Raw genomic sequence first — 18,162 nt, forward strand, 5'->3', positions numbered from 1 at the left:
GTTTAGGAGAGTGGTCCAGGAAATGGCTGATGAAATTCAACATGGGCAAGTACGAGGTCTTGCACTTTTGAAAAAAGAATACAGGCATGGACTATTTCCAAAATGGTGAGAAAATTAATAAAGCCAAAGTACAAAGGCATCTGCGAGTGCCAGTCCAGGATTCTCTAAAGGTTAACTTGCAGGTTGAGTCCGTGATTAAGAAAGCGAATGTAATGTTGTCATTTATCTCAAAAGGGTTGGAATATAAAAACTGCAATGTGCTTCTGAGACTTTATAAAGTTCTAGTTATGCCCCATTTAGAATACTGTGTCCAGTTTTGGGCCCCACACCTCAGGAAGGACATACTGGCACTGGAGTGTGTCCCGTGGAGATTCACACAAATGATCCTTGGAATGTTAGGCCTAACATACGATGAATGGCTGAGGATCCTGGGATTGTATTCATTAGAGTTCAGAAGGTTGAGGGGAGATCTAATAGAAACTTACAAGACAATGCATGGCTTAGAAAGGGAGGGTGCTTAGAAGTTGTTTCTGTTAGGTGGGGAGACTAGGACCCATAGGCACAGCCTTAGAGTTAGAGGGGGTCAACTTAGAACGGAGATGAGGAGACATTTCTTCAGCCAGAGAGTGGTGGGCCTGTGGGTTCATTGCCACGGAGCGCAGTGGAGGCCGAGACATTAAATATCTTCAAGGCAGAGATTGATAAATTCTTGATCTCGCAAGGAATTAAGGGCTACGGGGAAGTGCAGGTAAGTGGAGTTGAAATGCCCATCAGCCATGGTTAAATGGCGGAGTGGACTCAATGGGCCGAATGGCATTACTTCCACTCCTATGTCTTATGGTCTTATAAAAATCTGTTGTGGTCAAATGAAGAGAGGAGCAGAGCAGAGAGCCATTGAACCCTTCTCACCTGATGACAGCAATAATCAAACTTCCACAAATCTCTGGTTAGATCTCAGTTGGAGAGTTGTGACCATTTCTGGTACCAGACTACATGAAAGATGTCAATATGTAGAGAGTTAAAAAAATCACAGAACACCAGGTTATAGTCCGACGGTTTTATTGGAAGCACTAGCTTTCGGAGTATACTCCACAACCACCTGATGAAGGAGCAGTGCTCAAAAAACTAGTGCTTCCAAATAAACCTGTCGGACTATAGCCTGGTGTTGGGGGATTTTTAACTGTCCACCCCAGTCCAACACTGGCACCTCCAAAATGTGTTGAGAGGTTTAGCAGGATGGTATCAAGGTTGGGGAATATAACTTGAGATGGAGAGAATGAGATTGCTTCCATAAAGAAAAGGAGGCTAATTGGAGATTGGAGAATCAGAGGCTGAGGGGAGACCTTTTAAAGGTTTATAAATCATGAGGGGCATGGATAGGATAAACAGACAAGGTCTTTTTCCCAGGGTGGGGGAGTCCAAAACTAGAGGGCATAGGTTTAGGGTGAGAGGGAAAAGATTTAAAAAAGGACTTGAGGGGTATCTTTTTCACATAGAGGGTGGTACGTGTATGGAATGAGCTGCCAGAGGAAGTGGTGGAAGCTGGTACAATTGCAACATTTAAAAGAATCAGGATGGGTATATGATTAGGAATGGTTTAGAGGGATATGGTTCAAATACTGGCAAATGGGATGAGATTAATTCAGGATATCTGGTCAGTGCAGACAAGTTGAACCAAAAGCTCCATTTCTGTGCTGTGTGACGTTATGACGCTGTGACGCGATAATAAATGAAGTGTTTTAATGAAATGCATACAATTACCACTGGCAGTTTGATAAAGGCCAAAGTTACTTGTATACTCTTTTTGATGAGAGACTTAAAATTGATTAAATTAAGGTGTTTGAGATGATTAAAGAGTTGATAGGATTGATACAGAATGTAGAACAAAGGGTAAGAATCTGAAAATTAGAGCAAGGTAGTTCAGGAGTACATAATCTCATAAGAACATCAGAACTAGGAGCAGGAGTAGAATATCTGGCCCTTCGAGCCTGCTCCACCATTCAATAAGATCACGCTGATCTTTTCATGGATTCACCTCCACTTACCAGCCCTCTCACCATAACCCTTAATTCCTTTACCATTCAAAAATCTACCTATCTTTGCTTTAAGAACATTCAATGAGGTAAACTCAGCTGCTTCACTGGGCAGGGAGTTCCACAGATTCACAACCCTCTGGGTGAAGAAGGTCCCCCTCAACTCAGCCCTAAATCTGCTCCCCCTGATTTTGAGGCTCTGCCCCCTAGTTCTGGTTTCACCTGCCAGTGTAAACAACCTCCCTACTTCGATCTTATCTATTCCCTTTATAATTTTATATGTTTCTATAAAATCCTCCCTCATTCTTCTAAATTCCAATGAGTATAGTCCCAGTTTACTCAGTCCCTCCTCATAAGGCAACCCTCTCACATCAGAATCAACCTGGTGGACCTCTTCAGCAACTCTTTCAAGTAAGGACACCAAAACCGCATGCAGTACTCCAGGTGTGGCCTCACAAGCACTCTATACAGCTGCAACATACTCTCCCATTTTTAAACTCCATCCCTTTAGCAATGAAGGAAATATTCCACTTGCCTTCTTAATTACCTGCTGCATCTGCAAACCAACTCTTTGTGACTCATGCGGTGATATTTGGAAGCACCTGAAAATCTGGTACTGTACTTTCTCAAAAAATGTTGGATGTTGAGGGGTGTCAAATAGAGCCTTGAAGACTGAGAGAGACAAGCACTTGCAGAGTAAAAGGTAGCAAGTACTGTGGAACTAAAAGATAAATGCAGAAGAGACACAGATAAGTCTTGATCCAATTGGATAGCAAGACAGTCTCAACTTCTCAACAATCTTCTTTCTAAATCTGATGTCACATCTTTAATGAACACAAAATAGTGACGGGGAATGAAAATTGCAAGCAGAAGGATTCTCTTATTAGTTCAAAAAAGGAGACAACATTCTAATATTGCCTCTCTACCTGGAATGACATTGATATATGAGTAACATTTTTATTATTCCTTTCTGAGATATGGGCAACACTGGTGAGGCCAGCAGATGATTCCTATTTCTAATAGTCATTGAGAAGGAGGAGGCACCCATTGAGAGGGGGAGGTGGTGTCCGAACTGTATTTGCATCCCATAACCTATGGTGCACTTTTGAAGCTCACCACCTAATCAATTTGACTTTTAACAATTAAATACTGATTAAATATCAACTGGAGTTTACAGAGTCCCGTTGTTTGTCACTTTTGAAAGGACTGCTTCTGATTTTTAAACACTGCCGACTCCCAACCAGTGAAAACTTCAAGCTGATTCCCCCCCCCCACTCTCCCACTATCGTCCTGGATTCCTGGGAATACACACCCACCTTTGTATACTCCATAATCTTCAATGATTGTACCTTTTGTTTAATTAACTATCAGGAACACTAACTTACCTCATTGTCGACACATGCAAAAAACAAAAGTAAGTTGCCCCTTTTAGAGGGGCATATCGGATAAAGAAACAAAAACAAAGACAACAGCTTCAGAAGTATAGATAATCATATTTACATGACCCACCAAATACTCTGCTTCCTGCTTATGGGCAGCTTCACTTTGCCATGGAAACAGTGAGCTGTTCAATGAGGTTGCTTGTCCCCAGTGCTCACACTTCACAGGAGCCCAGGGGCTCATTTCACACAAAAGCTCATCAACAATAACAGCCCTTCCATCTGCTGCATCAGACCTAACGTCAGGGTCAAAGGTCAGGTGAACTGAGCATCAATCCTTGGTCAATAGCTTTCAGCACCTCCTTTGAGGCCCAGTCTGTTCCATCACTGCTCGGCAGCATTCTCCAGCAATGCTGGGGTGTTGGAAAGATTGAAGAAATCACCATTTGCAAATCACTGCATCACAACCAATGACCAATGCTCTGATCTCAGTGCCCCTGGTCTCCCAGACAGAAAGGACAGCTTACTATAAATCTGGTGGAAACTGGGCCATGCAGACTCTCTAGTTTGGAGAAAGGGAGGACTGCAGATGCTGGAGATCAGAGTCGAGAGCATGGTGCGGGAAAAGCACAGCAGGTCAGGCAGCATCCGAGGAGCAAGAGAACCGACGTTTCAGGCATAAGCCCTTCATCAGAAATGAGGCTTGTGACCCAAGGGGGCTGAGAGATAAATGGGAGGGGGGTGGGGCTGGGGGGGCAAGGTAGATGGGTGTGCAAAAGGTAGGTGGAGGTGGGTTAATGGCAATAGGTTGGAGGGGAGGGTGGAGCAGATAGATGGGAAGAAAGATGGATAGGTAGGACAGTTCAAGAGGGTGGTGCCGAGTTGGAAGATTGGATCTGGGATAAGTTGGGGGGAGGAGAAATGAGGAAACGAGCTAAATCCGCATTGATCCGTGTGGTTGGAGGGTCCCGAGGCAGAAGATGAAGCGGTCTTCTTCCAAGTGGCGAGTGATAAGGGCTTGGCAATGGAGGAGGCCCAGGACCTGCTTGTCCCTAGCGGAGTGGGAGGGGGAAGCTGAAGTGTTCAGCCACAGGGCGGTGGGGTTGGTTAATGCAGGTGTCCCAGAGATGTTCTCTGAAGTGTTCCATAAGTAGGCGTCCTGTCTCCCCAGTGGAAAGGAGACCACATCGGGAGCAATGGACACAGTAGATGACACATGTAGAAGTGCAGGTGAATCTCTGTCAGAGGTGGAAGGTTCCTTTGGGGCCTTGGATGGAGGTGAGGTGGGAGGCGTGGGCACAGGTTTTGCAATTCCTACGGTGGCAGAGGAAGGTGCTAGGAGGGGAGGGTGGGTTGGTGGGGGGCTTTGATCTGACAAGAGACTCACAGAGGGAATGGTCTCTCTGGAATACTGATAGGCGTGGCGAGGGAAATATATCACTCATGGTGCGGTCTGTTCGTAGGTGGTGGAAATGGCGGAGGATGATGCGATGCATATGGAGGTTATTGGGGTGGAAGGTGAGGACCAGAGGGGTTCTGTCCTTGTTGCGTTGGAGAGGTGGGAGTCAAGGGCAGAGGTGCAGGAAGTGGATGAGATGCGCTGAAGGACATCATCGACCATGTGGGAGGGGATATTGCAGTCTTTGAAGAGGGTGGCCATCTGGGATGTTCTGTGGTGGTGTTGGTCATCCTGGGAGTAGATGTGGCGGAGGCAGAGGAATTGACTGTAAGGGATAGCGTTTTTACAGGAGGCAGTTTGGAAGGTAGCTGTGGGAGTCGATGGGCTTGTAGATGTCCTTGCTGAGTTGGTCACTGTTGGATGGAGATGGAGAGGTCCAGGAAGGGGAGCGAGGTGTCTGAGATGGTCATGAAACTGGAAAGAGTTCAGAAAAGATTTACAAGGATGTTGCCAGAGTTGGAGGATTTGAGCTGAAGGAAGAGGTTGAATAGGCTAGGGCTGTTTTCCCTGGAGCGTTGGAGGCTGAGCGGTGACCTTATAGAGGTTTATAAAATCATGAGGGGCATGGGTAGGCTAAAAAGACACAGTCTTTTCCCTGAGGTGTGGGAGTCCAGAACCAGAGGACATAGGTTTAGGGTGAGAGGGGAAAAATATAAAAGAAACTTAAGAAGCAACTTTTTCACGCAGAGGGTGGTACATGTACGGAATGAGCTGCCAGAGGAAGTGATGGAGGCTGGTACAATTGCAACATTTAAAAAGCATCTGGATTGGTATATGAATAGGAAGGGTTTGGAGGGATATGGGCCAGGTGCTGGCAGATGGGACTAGATTGGGTTGGGATATCTGGTTGGCATGGATGAGTTGGACCGAAGGGTCTGTTTCCATGCTGTACATCTCTATGACTCTATGGTCCGGGTGAACTTAAAGTTGGGGTGGAACATGTTCGTGAAGTTGGTGAACTGTTCAACCTCCTCATGGGAGCACGAGGTGGTGCTGATACAGCCAACCTTCCAACTCAGCACCACCCTCTTGAACTGTCCTACCTGTCCATCTTCCTTCCCACCTATCCACTCTGACCTATCACCATTACCTCTGCCTTCATCTAGCTATTGCATTCTCAGCTACCTTCCCCCAGCCCCACCCCCCTCCCATTTATCTCTCAGCCCCCCGGCCCACAAGCCTCATTCCTATTGAAGGGCTTATGCCCGAAACGTTGATTCTCTTGCTCCTTGGTTGCTGCCTGACCTGCACCAGACTCCCTAGTTTGTTCACCTATTCCTTTAGATCCCAGCCAATCGATTCTTCAACATCATTTTAATCTTGTTATCCAAATCTATTTCAATCTTGAAAGTGCCAACTGACCGTCAGCATCCTCAACATTTTGAGGGAGGGAGGGAAGGAGTTCCAGATTCCCGCTATCTGAAGTGGAAAGAAGTGCTTTGAGACATCTCTCCTATCCAGCTAATAGTTTCACTTTTACATTTAAAACTTTAAAAAGGGTTCAGGCCATTTGTTCTGAGCCCCTCCCTTCCACCCCCCCACATCCCCACCCTTAGAGGAGTTAGGGATGATAACGGAAACAATCACCTTTCTTAAATATCTTAAACACCTCAATTAGATCCTTTCCTGAATGTAAATGCAACTCTTTCCTTTTGCTCACCCTTTAATGTTCTAAGCTCAAGTGAAGACAAGCTTTCAGTATGTAACTTGTTGTAGGAAGTTAACCATTTCACTTCCAGAATTATTCTGGTGAACCTGCCCTGCACTCGCTGCAGGACCCATTTTTCTTTTTTGGAGGTGAGGGCGCAGAATTGAACCCCAGTTAATCTGGACAGTGTCAGCCTGGTCTACAGTATTAATTGATACTCCCCAAAAGAAACACAGTTTTGGAGCTTCATTCTGCCTTTGTTTAACCACTCGGCCTGCCTAAAGGAGACAATCTTGCTCCCTCTTGTTTAGCAGTGTGTTCCAATGCATTGCACGTTGTATTACTGAGTTTTGAGGTAGAGTCACTGGACCAGGAGAGGACTGCTGTGCTTTCAGAAGTCCTAGCTTTCATCTGAGATGTTAGAAGGCCCCTTCTACTCTATCAGTTGGACACAAAAATAACCAAGACAACATTAATGAAGACCGAGATGGTGCTCCCTGGGCCCTGGCTGATATTTATCTCCCAACCAACAGCACTAAAAAAGCAAATTTCAACTTCACAGGTCATAGAATTCCTACAGTGTGGAAACAGGCCCTTCGGCCACCAAGTCTACACCAACCCTCTAAAAAAAAAGAGTAACCCACCCAGACCCATTCCCCCATCCTATATTTACCCCTGACCAATTCACCTAACCTACACATCCTGAACATTATGGGCAAATTTAGCCTGGCCAATCCTTCCTAACCCTGCACATTTTTGGATTGTGGGAGGAAACTGCAGCACCTGGAGGAAACCCACTGGGAGAATGTGCAAACTCCACACAGTCACCCGAGATTTGTGATACAGCTGCTTGTGGGATATTGCTGTGTACAAATTGGCTGCCGCACTTGTGACGATACATCGAAACCACTTCAGGGTGTCTGCAAAACCCTCTCAGAAAATGCTAAGAAAGTGCAAGATTTTCTTTCAGAATGGCAATTTTAACCTTGTATTGGGTCCATTTCCCTCTCTCATAATCAATCAAATTCTGAAATACTCCATCATATCTTGGCTGAAACTCATCAATATTTCTGAACATTCTTTCCAGACAGAGGGTCAGCATGCATTACCTTCTCATGTTATTTTATCCCCAGGGGTGGCCATCGCTGAGTTTATTCCCCACTGCCAGTTTCCCTGGATCATCTATAACTACGACAGTCCCTGTGGTAACTGGTTCTTCGAGCTTTTTGTAGACCGTGGAACAATTAACAGCTCATGTAGGCTGGAAATGTGTACCCCAGTGAGGGTCAATGTGTGGGGATATCATTGGCCACATTGAGCGCTTGCCTTTTTGCCTCATTGTTTCCCTTAAATTTACCACATCTTCTTTCATATGATTTCTCAACTCCACTATGGGACCCGTAGCCCAGTGAGAGTCAGTATGTGTAGACGCTGTGTACCCCAGTGATAGCCAGCACCTTCTGGAAGGTGTAAAGGGGCTAGAATGTGAGAGTGGAAAATGGTAAGTTAATAATTCATGTCGAGTGTATCAATGGTGGGAGATGTAACATTTTTACATAAATCTTGAGCTGTCTTTAACCTGCACATATAATTTCCAACGTGCATATAAACAACATAACAGTTTGATTAAAGTTGCCAGATGGCCAACAGTGTAGAGAGGAAAACAGTAAATTGTATTTACATCACAGTTTGGACCTGCTTAACATAGCAGGGTTCTTCAGTGGAACATTAACATTCAAAGCTTGATACTGAACCAAAAATGGACGTACTGGGTCAGGCAACCAGAGCTCAATCAAACAGATATGTCTCTCCTTAAAACCTAACATGTCATTGGACAAATATAAAGGATTCTATATTCTAAACTAACCACATGCATACTCATAAATCTGCTGAATAAACACTGACTCTGTACAGTTACACAGTGAGTGACCCTTATCCTGTGGAATAAACACTGACTCTGGACAGATACGCAGTGAGTGACCCTTACCCTGCTGAATAAACACTGACTCTGTACAGTTACACAGTGAAAGACCCTTACCCTGCTGAATAAACACTGACTCTGTACAGTTACACAGCGAGTGACCCTTACCCTGCTGAATAAACACTGACTCTGTACAGTTACACAGTGAGTGACCATTGCCCTGTTGAATAAACACTGACTGTACAGTTACACAGTGAGCGAGTCTTACCCTAGTGAATAAACACTGACTCTGTACAGTTACACAGAGAGTGACTGTTACCATGAAAACACACTGACTGTGCAGTACAAAATACAATGAAAAAGCGGAGACTGAGATTATAGAGTTGACCTAGTTTCCTTGGACACCTGCCCTATCAACAACATGTCACAGCTTGATCTCACCTCATTGCTCCCCTTGATCAGGACAATCCAAAAACTGGATTTAAATTAATCACATAAATAAACCTGAATATCGAAGAACTGAAATGAGGGTTCTATAATGTAATTAATGTGGATAGCAGGGTTTAGTATTGTGACCAGAGACGAAAAAAATTGCAGATGCTAGAATTCAAAGTAGACAGGCTGGAAGAACACAGCAAGCCAGGCAACATCAGGGGGGACAGGCAGGAGGCTGGAGGAACACAGCCAGCCAGGCAGCATCAGGAGGTGGAGAAGTCAACATTTCAGGTGTAACCCTTCTTCAGGATTGTCAACTTCTCCACCTCCTGATGCTGCCTGGCTTGCTGTGTTCCTCCAGCCTCCTGCCTGTCCCCCCTGATGCTGCCTGGCTTGCTGTGTTCCTCCAGTCTCCTGCCTGTCCCCCCTGATGTTGCCTGGCTTGCTGTGTTCTTCCAGTCTCCTACCTGTCCCCCTCTGTCTACTTCAGTATTATGGTCAGCCTGCTTACAATCAAGGCACACAGACACATCACACAGACACACCAGAAATACACGGAGAATCCCATAGAAACACACACACACACTCGTTTCTGTCTGAACTGATATTTGCCTCCAAAAGGTAGAGAACCACTTTCCAACAATGAATGACATTAACATGGTACTCACATAATCGTGAAAGGCCTTGGCTTCACTTGAGTGTTCACAGGTTTCCCTTCTGTCAGGTGCTGCACAGTAGAGATCCCAAAATACACTACAGAAAGAGACACAGATAGTGACTAAACTCTTCTGCAGCCATAACTCTTTAATTACATTGGCAAATAGGAAAAGTCCGACACCCATTCAAACAAAGCAAAACCTATCCTTCCTCCACATAATTTAACCCCAATCCAAGTGATGAAGGGCTTAAGCCCAAAATGTCAACTCTCCTGCTCCTTGGATGCTGCCTGGTCTGCTACGTTTTCCAGCACCACACTTTTCCAAAACATGCCTTCCATTACAGCTCAGCCACCACCTCTGACTGATATCTAAAGGTTACAGAGACAAAAAAAATGAGATGCTGGAATCCAAAATAGACAGACAGGAGGCTGGAAGAATACGGCAAGCCAGGCAGCATCAGAAGGTGGAGAAGTCGATGTTTCAGGTGTAACCCTTCTTCAGTCTTCTCCACCTCCTAATTCTGCCTGGCTTGCTGATATCTAAAGGTGACATACGGACAGCTGCCAGTGCTCAATCCCAATTCCATTCCTCATCCCAGATTTACAGGATTCTCATCCAATCATAAACTCAACATAATTCTCAGATTCCAGCATCCAAACAATCCCAGCCTCACTCTGGATGACAGCCCTGCAACCTGAACCACATTCTGACCTCAGTTAAATCTGAGAACACAAAACCTGGCATTTGGTCAGGATGCAAATCCGAGCCCATTACCAACTCCATGGGAACAGGAACCTATTAACCACTCCACGGGAACAGGAGCCCATTACCCACTCCAGGGGAACAGGAGCCCATTACCCACTCCACGGGAACAGGAGCCCATTACCCACTCCACGGGAACAGGAACCCATTACCCACTCCAGGGGAACAGGAGCCCATTACCCACTCCAGGGGAACAGGAGCCCATTACCCACTCCACGGGAACAGGAGCCCATTACCCACTCCACGGGAACAGGAACCCATTACCCACTCCAGGGGAACAGGAGCCCATTACCCACTCCAGGGGAACAGGAGCCCATTACCCACTCCACGGGAACAGGAGCCCATTACCCACTCCACGGGAACAGGAGCCCATTACCCACTCCGCGGGAACAGGAGCCCATTACCCACTCTGCGGGAACAGGAGCCCATTACCCACTCCGCGGGAACAGGAGCCCATTACCCACTCCACGGGAACAGGAGCCCATTACCCACTCCGCGGGAACAGGAGCCCATTACCCACTCCAGGGGAACAGGAGCCCATTACCCACTCCAGGGGAACAGGAGCCCATTACCCACTCCATGGGAACAGGAGCCCATTACCCACTCCGCGGGAACAGGAGCCCATTACCCACTCCGCGGGAACAGGAGCCCATTACCCACTCCACGGGAACAGGAGCCCATTACCCACTCCGCGGGAACAGGAGCCCATTACCCACTCCACGGGAAATGGAGCCCATTACCCACTCCGCGGGAACAGGAGCCCATTACCCACTCTGCGGGAACAGGAGCCCATTATCCACTCCACGGGAACAGGAGCCCATTACCCACTCCGTGGGAACAGGAGCCCATTACCCACTCCACGGGAAATGGAGCCCATTACCCACTCCGCGGGAACACGAGCCCATTACCCACTCCGCGGGAACAGGAGCCCATTACCCACTCCAGGGGAACAGGAGCCCATTACCCACACCACGGGAACAGGAGCCCATTACCCACTCCGCGGGAACAGGAGCCCATTACCCACTCCACGGGAACAGGAGCCCATTACCCACTCCGCGGGAACAGGAGCCCATTACCCACTCCACGGGAACAGGAGCCCATTACCCACACCACGGGAACAGGAGCCCATTACCCACTCCGCGGGAACAGGAGCCCATTACCCACTCCACGGGAACAGGAGCCCATTACCCACTCCGCGGGAACAGGAGCCCATTACCCACTCCGCGGGAACAGGAGCCCATTACCCACTCCGCGGGAACAGGAGCCCATTAACCACTCCGTGGGAACAGGAACCCATTACCCACTCCGTGGGAACAGGAACCCATTACCCACTCCGCGGGAACAGGAGCCCATTACCCACTCCATGGGAACAGGAACCCATTACCCACTCCATGGGAACAGGAGCCCATTACCCACTCCGCAGGAACAGGAGCCCATTACACACTCCACGGGAACAGGAGCCCATTACCCACTCCGCGGGAACAGGAGCCCATTACCCACTCCACGGGAACAGGAGCCCATTACCCACTCCGCGGGAACAGGAGCCCATTACCCACTCCACGGGAACAGGAGCCCATTACCCACTCCGCGGGAACAGGAGCCCATTACTCACTCCGTGGGAACAGGAACCCATTACCCACTCCAGGGGAACAGGAGCCCATTACCCACTCCAGGGGAACAGGAGCCCATTACCCACTCCACGGGAACAGGAGCCCATTACCCACTCCACGGGAACAGGAGCCCATTACCCACTCCGCGGGAACAGGAGCCCATTACCCACTCTGCGGGAACAGGAGCCCATTACCCACTCCGCGGGAACAGGAGCCCATTACCCACTCCACGGGAACAGGAGCCCATTACCCACTCCGCGGGAACAGGAGCCCATTACCCACTCCAGGGGAACAGGAGCCCATTACCCACTCCAGGGGAACAGGAGCCCATTACCCACTCCATGGGAACAGGAGCCCATTACCCACTCCGCGGGAACAGGAGCCCATTACCCACTCCGCGGGAACAGGAGCCCATTACCCACTCCACGGGAACAGGAGCCCATTACCCACTCCGCGGGAACAGGAGCCCATTACCCACTCCACGGGAAATGGAGCCCATTACCCACTCCGCGGGAACAGGAGCCCATTACCCACTCTGCGGGAACAGGAGCCCATTATCCACTCCACGGGAACAGGAGCCCATTACCCACTCCGTGGGAACAGGAGCCCATTACCCACTCCACGGGAAATGGAGCCCATTACCCACTCCGCGGGAACACGAGCCCATTACCCACTCCGCGGGAACAGGAGCCCATTACCCACTCCAGGGGAACAGGAGCCCATTACCCACACCACGGGAACAGGAGCCCATTACCCACTCCGCGGGAACAGGAGCCCATTACCCACTCCACGGGAACAGGAGCCCATTACCCACTCCGCGGGAACAGGAGCCCATTACCCACTCCACGGGAACAGGAGCCCATTACCCACACCACGGGAACAGGAGCCCATTACCCACTCCGCGGGAACAGGAGCCCATTACCCACTCCACGGGAACAGGAGCCCATTACCCACTCCGCGGGAACAGGAGCCCATTACCCACTCCGCGGGAACAGGAGCCCATTACCCACTCCGCGGGAACAGGAGCCCATTAACCACTCCGTGGGAACAGGAACCCATTACCCACTCCGTGGGAACAGGAACCCATTACCCACTCCGCGGGAACAGGAGCCCATTACCCACTCCATGGGAACAGGAACCCATTACCCACTCCATGGGAACAGGAGCCCATTACCCACTCCGCAGGAACAGGAGCCCATTACACACTCCACGGGAACAGGAGCCCATTACCCACTCCGCGGGAACAGGAGCCCATTACCCACTCCACGGGAACAGGAGCCCATTACCCACTCCGCGGGAACAGGAGCCCATTACCCACTCCACGGGAACAGGAGCCCATTACCCACTCCGCGGGAACAGGAGCCCATTACTCACTCCGTGGGAACAGGAACCCATTACCCACTCCATGGGAACAGGTGCCCATTACCCACTCCGCGGGAACAGGAGCCCATTACCCACTCCACGGGAACAGGAGCCCATTACCCACTCCGCGGGAACAGGAGCCCATTACCCACTCCGCGGGAACAGGAGCCCATTACCCACTCCACGGGAACAGGAGCCCATTACACACACCGCGGGAACAGGAGCCCATTACCCACTCCGCGGGAACAGGAACCCATTACCCACTCCGCGGGAACAGGAACCCATTACCCACTCCACGGGTACAGGAACCCATTACCCACTCCAGGGGAAGAGGAACCCACTACCCACTCCGCAGGAACAGGAGCCCATTACCCACTCCACGGGAACAGGGACCCATTACCACTCCAGGGGAACAGGGACCCATTTCCCACTCCGTGGGAACAGGAACCCATTACCCTCTCCGCGGGAACAGAGACCCATTACTCACTCCGCGGGAACAGGAGCCCATTACCCACTCCAGGGTAACAGGAACCCATTACCCACTCCACAGGAACAGGAACCCATTACCCACTCCGTGGGAACAGGAACCCATTACCCACACTGCGGGAACAGGAGCCCATTACCCACTCCATGGGAAGAGGAGCCCATTACCCACTCCGTGGGAACAAGAGCCCATTACCCACTCCGCGGGAACAGGAGTCCATTACCCACTCCGCGGGAACAGGAGCCCATTACCCACTCCATGGGAAGAGAGCCAATTACCCACTCCGCGGGAACAGGAGCCCATTACCCATTCCATGGGACGAGAGCCAATTACCCACTCCGCGGGAACAGGAGCCCATTACCCACTCCATGGGAACAGGAACCCATTACACACTCCAGGGGAACAGGAGCCCATTACCCACTCTGCAGGAACATGGACCCATTACCCACTCCACGGGAACAGGAGCCCATTACCCACTCCACGGGAACAGGAGCCCATTACCCACTCTGCAGGAACACGGACCCATTACCCACTGCACGGGAACAGGAGCCCATTACCCACTCTGCGGGAACATGGACCCATTACCCACTCTGCGGGAACAGGAGCCCATTACCCACTCCACGGGAACAGGAGCCCATTACCCACTCCACGGGAACAGGAGCCCATTACCCACTCTGCAGGAACATGGACCCATTACCCACTGCACGGGAACAGGAGCCCATTACCCACTCTGCGGGAACATGGACCCATTACCCACTCTGCGGAAACAGGAGCTCATTACCCACTCCGCGGGAACAGGAGCCCATTACCCACTCCAGGGGAACAGGAGCCCATTACCCACTCCAGGGGAACAGGAGCCCATTACCCACTCCATGGGAACAGGAGCCCATTACCCACTCCAGGGGAACAGGAGCCCATTGCCCACTCCAGGGGAACGGGAGCCCATTACCCACTCCACGGGAACAGGAGCCCATTACCCACTCCGCGGGAACAGGAGCCCATTACCCACTCCGCGGGAACAGGAGCCCATTACCCACTCCGCGGGAACAGGAGCCCATTACCCACTCCACGGGAAATGGAGCCCATTACCCACTCCGCGGGAACAGGAGCCCATTACCCACTCCGCGGGAACAGGAGCCCATTATCCACTCCACGGGAACAGGAGCCCATTACCCACTCCGTGGGAACAGGAGCCCATTACCCACTCCACGGGAAATGGAGCCCATTACCCACTCCGCGGGAACACGAGCCCATTACCCACTCCGCGGGAACAGGAGCCCATTACCCACTCCAGGGGAACAGGAGCCCATTACCCACTCCATGGGAAGAGAGCCAATTACCCACTCCGCGGGAACAGGAGCCCATTACCCATTCCATGGGACGAGAGCCAATTACCCACTCCGCGGGAACAGGAGCCCATTACCCACTCCGCGGGAACAGGAGCCCATTACCCACTCCACGGGAACAGGAGCCCATTACCCACTCCACGGGAACAGGAGCCCATTACCCACTCCACGGGAACAGGAGCCCATTACCCACTCTGCAGGAACATGGACCCATTACCCACTGCACGGGAACAGGAGCCCATTACCCACTCTGCGGGAACATGGACCCATTACCCACTCTGCGGGAACAGGAGCCCATTACCCACTCCGCGGGAACAGGAGCCCATTACCCACTCCAGGGGAACAGGAGCCCATTACCCACTCCAGGGGAACAGGAGCCCATTACCCACTCCATGGGAACAGGAGCCCATTACCCACTCCAGGGGAACAGGAGCCCATTGCCCACTCCAGGGGAACAGGAGCCCATTACCCACTCCACGGGAACAGGAGCCCATTACCCACTCCGCGGGAACAGGAGCCCATTACCCACTCCGCGGGAACAGGAGCCCATTACCCACTCCGCGGGAACAGGAGCCCATTACCCACTCCACGGGAAATGGAGCCCATTACCCACTCCGCGGGAACAGGAGCCCATTACCCACTCCGCGGGAACAGGAGCCCATTATCAACTCCACGGGAACAGGAGCCCATTACCCACTCCGTGGGAACAGGAGCCCATTACCCACTCCACGGGAAATGGAGCCCATTACCCACTCCGCAGGAACACGAGCCCATTACCCACTCCGCGGGAACAGGAGCCCATTACCCACTCCAGGGGAACAGGAGCCCATTACCCACACCACGGGAACAGGAGCCCATTACCCACTCCGCGGGAACAGGAGCCCATTACCCACTCCACGGGAACAGGAGCCCATTACCCACTCCGCGGGAACAGGAGCCCATTACCCACTCACGGGAACAGGAGCCCATTACCCACACCACGGGAACAGGAGCCCATTACCCACTCCGCGGGAACAGGAGCCCATTACCCACTCCACGGGAACAGGAGCCCATTACCCACTCCGCGGGAACAGGAGCCCATTACCCACTCCGCGGGAACAGGAGCCCATTACCCACTCCGCGGGAACAGGAGCCCATTAACCACTCCGTGGGAACAGGAACCCATTACCCACTCCGTGGGAACAGGAACCCATTACCCACTCCGCGGGAACAGGAGCCCATTACCCACTCCGTGGGAACAGGAACCCATTACCCACTCCATGGGAACAGGTGCCCATTACCCACTCCGCGGGAACAGGAGCCCATTACACACTCCACGGGAACAGGAGCCCATTACCCACTCCGCGGGAACAGGAGCCCATTACCCACTCCACGGGAACAGGAGCCCATTACCCACTCCGCGGGAACAGGAGCCCATTACCCACTCCACGGGAACAGGAGCCCATTACCCACTCCGCGGGAACAGGAGCCCATTACTCACTCCGTGGGAACAGGAACCCATTACCCACTCCATGGGAACAGGTGCCCATTACCCACTCCGCGGGTACAGGAGCCCATTACCCACTCCACGGGAACAGGAGCCCATTACCCACTCCGCGGGAACAGGAGCCCATTACCCACTCCGCGGGAACAGGAGCCCATTACCCACTCCACGGGAACAGGAGCCCATTACACACACCGCGGGAACAGGAGCCCATTACCCACTCCGCGGGAACAGGAACCCATTACCCACTCCACGGGTACAGGAACCCATTACCCACTCCAGGGGAAGAGGAACCCACTACCCACTCCGCAGGAACAGGAGCCCATTACCCACTCCACGGGAACAGGGACCCATTACCACTCCAGGGGAACAGGGACCCATTTCCCACTCCGTGGGAACAGGAACCCATTACCCTCTCCGCGGGAACAGAGACCCATTACTCACTCCGCGGGAACAGGAGCCCATTACCCACTCCAGGGTAACAGGAACCCATTACCCACTCCACAGGAACAGGAACCCATTACCCACTCCGTGGGAACAGGAACCCATTACCCACACTGCGGGAACAGGAGCCCATTACCCACTCCATGGGAAGAGGAGCCCATTACCCACTCCGTGGGAACAGGAGCCCATTACCCACTCCGCGGGAACAGGAGTCCATTACCCACTCCGCGGGAACAGGAGCCCATTACCCACTCCATGGGAAGAGAGCCAATTACCCACTCCGCGGGAACAAGAGCCCATTACCCATTCCATGGGAAGAGAGCCAATTACCCACTCCGCGGGAACAGGAGCCCATTACCCACTCCGCGGGAACAGGAGCCCATTACCCACTCCATGGGAACAGGAACCCATTACACACTCCAGGGGAACAGGAGCCCATTACCCACTCTGCAGGAACATGGACCCATTACCCACTCCACGGGAACGGGAGCCCATTACCCACTCCACGGGAACAGGAGCCCATTACCCACTCTGCAGGAACACGGACCCATTACCCACTGCACGGGAACAGGAGCCCATTACCCACTCTGCGGGAACATGGACCCATTACCCACTCTGCGGGAACAGGAGCCCATTACCCACTCCACGGGAACAGGAGCCCATTACCCACTCCACGGGAACAGGAGCCCATTACCCACTCTGCAGGAACATGGACCCATTACCCACTGCACGGGAACAGGAGCCCATTACCCACTCTGCGGGAACATGGACCCATTACCCACTCTGCGGGAACAGGAGCCCATTACCCACTCCACGGGAACAGGAGCCCATTACCCACTCCATGGGAACAGGAATCCATTACCCACTCCGCGGGAACAGGAGCCCATTACCCACTCTGCGGGAACAGGAGCCCATTACCCACTCAGCGGGAACTGGAGCCCATTACCCACTCCAGGGGAACAGGAACCCATTACCCACTCCGCGGGAACAGGAGCCCATTACCCACTCCATGGGAACAGGAGCCCATTACCCACTCCAGGGGAACAGGAGCCCATTGCCCACTCCAGGGGAACAGGAGCCCATTACCCACTCCACGGGAACAGGAGCCCATTACCCACTCCGCGGGAACAGGAGCCC

The 18,162-nt window shown here is 51.8% G+C and overlaps 1 protein-coding gene across 10 annotated transcripts in view; it reads right to left on the reverse strand.

The window, feature by feature from the left end:
• The window catches only part of ssbp4 (single stranded DNA binding protein 4), a 191,114-nt gene that overhangs the window by 152,212 nt on the left and 20,740 nt on the right, over window positions 1-18,162 (reverse strand). For all 10 annotated transcript variants that reach the window (XM_087975887.1, XM_087975884.1, XM_087975886.1 and 7 more), the window contains one exon: window positions 9,544-9,628. In XM_087975887.1, coding sequence (XP_087832013.1) covers window positions 9,544-9,628 — 85 coding nt within the window. The remainder of the gene's footprint in view (window positions 1-9,543; window positions 9,629-18,162) is intronic.

This window comes from Chiloscyllium plagiosum, unplaced genomic scaffold (genome assembly GCF_037043375.1).
Source record: "Chiloscyllium plagiosum isolate Xiang-an unplaced genomic scaffold, Cpla_swu_hap1 HiC_scaffold_28, whole genome shotgun sequence".
Taxonomy (NCBI): Eukaryota; Metazoa; Chordata; class Chondrichthyes; order Orectolobiformes; family Hemiscylliidae; genus Chiloscyllium; species Chiloscyllium plagiosum.